Here is a 3,649-nt window from a genome sequence, read left to right as displayed (position 1 = left end):
TGCAACATGACAGCCCCGGTCCTGGATGACACGGGAGAGGATCAATACATTCCGGGCGCTGCTGCCTCTAGAAGTAATCCAGGGAGTGATGTCGTCCCTCCACTCTATCCCTGCGAGCTCTACTCAGTGCATGTACAGGAGTCAGAATTGTGGCTCAAACATCCACAAAACCACTTATCATCTCTTCAAATCACATCAGGTTCAGTTTGTAGCGAGAGCAAACAATCAATATCAGGTGCATACACAGGATATGGGGCTAGGAGCAGAGGGGCGGGTTAAAAAGCACTTGGAGAGCAACTGAGTAGTACTGGACCCTCCTGGCAGGATGCCTGGCAGCTGCTAAGAGACCCTCTGTACCCTCCCCACTTCGTGCCCAACTGGATCCCTCTGTCAGGGGAAAACACCAACCTCGCGTGAGCCCTTCACTGCTTCTCCCTCGCTACGACCCGCTCCGGTTCCTCACCTGAGTGGCACAGTCGACTCCTTCCGCGGGGCTGGACGCCCATTGAGAACACACCGAGCTCCGCTGTGGGGCAGCGCCGGGGGGAATCCCAGCGGGGAAGCAGGGCAAGAGCGGACCGAGGAAGTGAAAGTCACTGCTCAGGGTGCCGGTGGCCAAGCACACGTCGTAGACCAAGCTGCGGGGAAGGGAGCCTGCGTCACTCTCGGCGACAGCTGTCGGGAAGGTGGGCAAGGGCTCGTCGTGTTTGCGCCTGTCCCGCCGCAGCTTCATGAGCAGGGCAGCCAGGCCGGTGGCCAGGCAGAGCGCCGAGACGCAGGCCAGGCAGGCGATGAGGTAGAGAGTGAGCGTGTCGTCGGGCTCGGCGGGCGGCGCGTCCTGGCTGAGGCGCACATGGGCGTCGGAGAAGTCGTGGAGCAGGGCGATGGCGAGGGTGGCGCTGGCCGAGCGCGGCGGCTGGCCGCGGTCTCGCACGAGCACGACGAGCCTGTGTCGGGGCGCGTCGCGCTCGGCCACGGCCCGCGCCGTGCGCAGCTCGCCGCTGTGCAGCCCGAGGCGGAAGAGCCCCGGCTCCGTGGCCTTGGCCAGCTCGTAGGACAGCCAGGCGTTCTGCCCCGCGTCCGCGTCCACCGCCACCACCTTGGCCACCAGGTAGCCTGCCGGCGCCCAGCGCGGCACCAGCTCGCCCGCGCCCGCGCCGCTCTCGGCACCAGGGTGCAGCACCACCGGCGCGTTGTCGTTCTCGTCGCGCACCAGCACGCGCAGCAGCGCCCGCGCGCTCAGCGCCGGCCAGCCGCCGTCGGCCGCGCTCACCCACACCTCCAAGGCGCGCACCCGCTCGTAGTCCAGCGAGCGCACCACGTACACGTCGCCGCTCTCCGAGCTCACCGACACCGCCGGCTGCTCCTCGCCCTCCTCACGCACCAGCGCGTACTGCACGCGCGCGTTGCTGCCCGCGTCCGCGTCGCTGGCCTGCACGCTGCCGATGCGCACCATGGGGCTGTTGTTCTCCGTCACCCACATGCTGTAGAGCTCCTGGCTGAAGGCGGGGGCGTTGTCGTTCACGTCCGACACCTGCACCCACAAGGTCTCCCGAGAGCTCAGGCGCCGCGGGCCCCAGTCCGTCGCTCGGATGCTGATGTTGTACCCTGCCGTCGTCTCCCTGTCCAGCGCCGCGTTGGTTCTCAGCTCGTAGAAATTGCCGAAGGTGGGGGTGAGAGTGAAGGGCAAGTCCCCTTCGATGGTGCACTCTGTCCTGCCGTTGTCGCCGGAATCCCGGTCCCGCACGCTGAAGAGGGCCACCACGGTGCGTAGCGGAGCGTCTTCGGGAATGGAGGCACTGTGTGAGGTCAGCTGTATCTCCGGGGCATTGTCATTCACATCCATGACCTCCACCTGCACTTTGCAATGAGCAAATAGTCCTCCACCGTCAGTGGCTTTCACCATCATCTCGTGCTTTTTCATTTCCTCAAAGTCCAATTTTCCTGCTATCCGAATCTCCCCCGTCTCAGGGTTCAGATCGAAGAGCTGCTGAGACCCTTCTGATGTCTCGGTGAAGGCATAATGCACTTTCCCGTTGGACCCTTCATCGGGATCTGTGGCTGCGACTCTCTCCACCAGCTGCCCCGGGGGATTGTTCTCAGGTAGACGCACTTCATAGACTTCCCGAGTGAACACCGGGGTGTTGTCATTGGCATCCAGCACCACGATCCGGACATGAGCTGTGCCTGACCTCGGTGGCGAACCCCCATCGGTGGCGGTCAGAAGTACATTAATCTCTGTCTGGTCTTCTCGGTCCAGTTGCCGTTCCAGGACGAGCTCCGGGTATTTCGCTCCATCATCCCTTATTTTCACAAGAATGGAGAAATGTGAATTGGTATCGAGGCTGTAGTTCTGCAACCCATAGGTACCCATGTCCTTGTCACGGGCTCGTTTTAGAGGGAAACGCGTCCCAGGAGATGTTGTTTCTAGAATCTTTAAAACCATTTCCTTCTCCGGGAACACAGGGGAGTTGTCGTTCACGTCAAGAACCTCCACCTCCCCTCGGATCAGCTGCAATGGATTGTCAAAAAAGAGAGTGAAGAAGAGCGTGCAGGTCTCGCTCTGAGGACAGATGTCCTCTCGGTCTAGAGATTCCTTGGCCGTCAGCACTCCGGTGCTCGGGTTGAGGCGGAAAAGCTGCTGGTTCCCCTCCGACACAACGCGCGCCTTGCGAGCTGCCAGCTGGCTCGGGGTAAGCCCCAGGTCCTGGGCAATATTGCCCACAAAGGAGTCCCTCTCCATCTCCTCTGCCAGAGAATAGCGGAGGCTTTCGGCCCCGCTCTGCCACACGCAAACGCACAGAAGGAACAAGATCACTTGCCTGGGGCTGCCTCCGTTCCGTCTCCCGTTCCACGCCATTCCTCTCCCCAAAAGCCAGACAGTGTCCTCCCGGCTTCTCGGCATTTGGAATCAGCGTCCCAGGGAGAGCAGTGTTTGTCAGAAATGTAGGGCGAAGGGCTTCTGCAAGCCCCCGAGCAGACCCGCTGCGTTCTCCTCTTCCGTTCCCGAGCAGCTCTGTTGGCTGTTTTTGTGTGCCGGTGCTGCTGAGCCGGGGCGGGCAGAGGAAGCTGCCGGTTCATGGTCAACACCACCACCCAGCGTCGGCAGCGGGAATGGTTCCTCTGTTTCTGGTCGGCGCTGCTTTGCTTCTTCCAGCTACTCTCTTCGTCATAAAGAGGTGCCAAAAGGCCGATGCCAGAGTGAAATCCCAATAGCAAAGAGTTCACCATCACCAGAGCTCATCAGCACATACGAATGGCAGTGTTTTTTCTAGGAAAGCTCATCGCATTTTGCATGACACATCGCCCCCCAAATAGGGCAATGTGTTTTCAGTACTGAATTGAGAGCTGTGTCCTGCCCCGTTGTCTGCTGATCCTGGCCCCCAAGATCTCCTGTATCAGTGTGTAACACTTTCCTGAGACCTGTCCCCAGCCACACACATGCATCGGCACGCTGCAGCCCGTTTGCACATTCTGGAGGCACAGAGACATTTTCCCTCTGATGTTAGCATCCATACTTAGAAATTTCTTTGAAGGTCCCTGTACTCTGATGTCAAACTTGAACGCCTTTACCTGTGGAAAGATTCACGGCAGGTAGCAGTTTGTTACCAAAGGGAAGAAGAGCTCTTAAATTAATCACCCTGGTATG

The 3,649-nt window shown here is 60.0% G+C and overlaps 1 protein-coding gene across 1 annotated transcript; it reads right to left on the bottom strand.

Annotated features, from left to right (window-relative positions):
• Positions 1 to 439: 439 nt before the first annotated feature.
• On the bottom strand, positions 440 to 2,909 carry LOC128897966 (protocadherin beta-15-like). The gene has a single exon (XM_054168643.1). The coding sequence runs from the start codon at positions 2,903 to 2,905 to the stop codon at positions 440 to 442; it is 2,466 nt and encodes an 821-aa protein (XP_054024618.1). The 5' UTR covers positions 2,906 to 2,909.
• Positions 2,910 to 3,649: the final 740 nt, after the last annotated feature.

Source organism: Dryobates pubescens, chromosome 16, assembly GCF_014839835.1.
Source record: "Dryobates pubescens isolate bDryPub1 chromosome 16, bDryPub1.pri, whole genome shotgun sequence".
NCBI lineage: Eukaryota > Metazoa > Chordata > Aves > Piciformes > Picidae > Dryobates > Dryobates pubescens.
The sequence above is the reverse complement of the archived record's forward strand: the minus strand, read 5'-3'. Positions and strand labels throughout refer to the sequence as shown.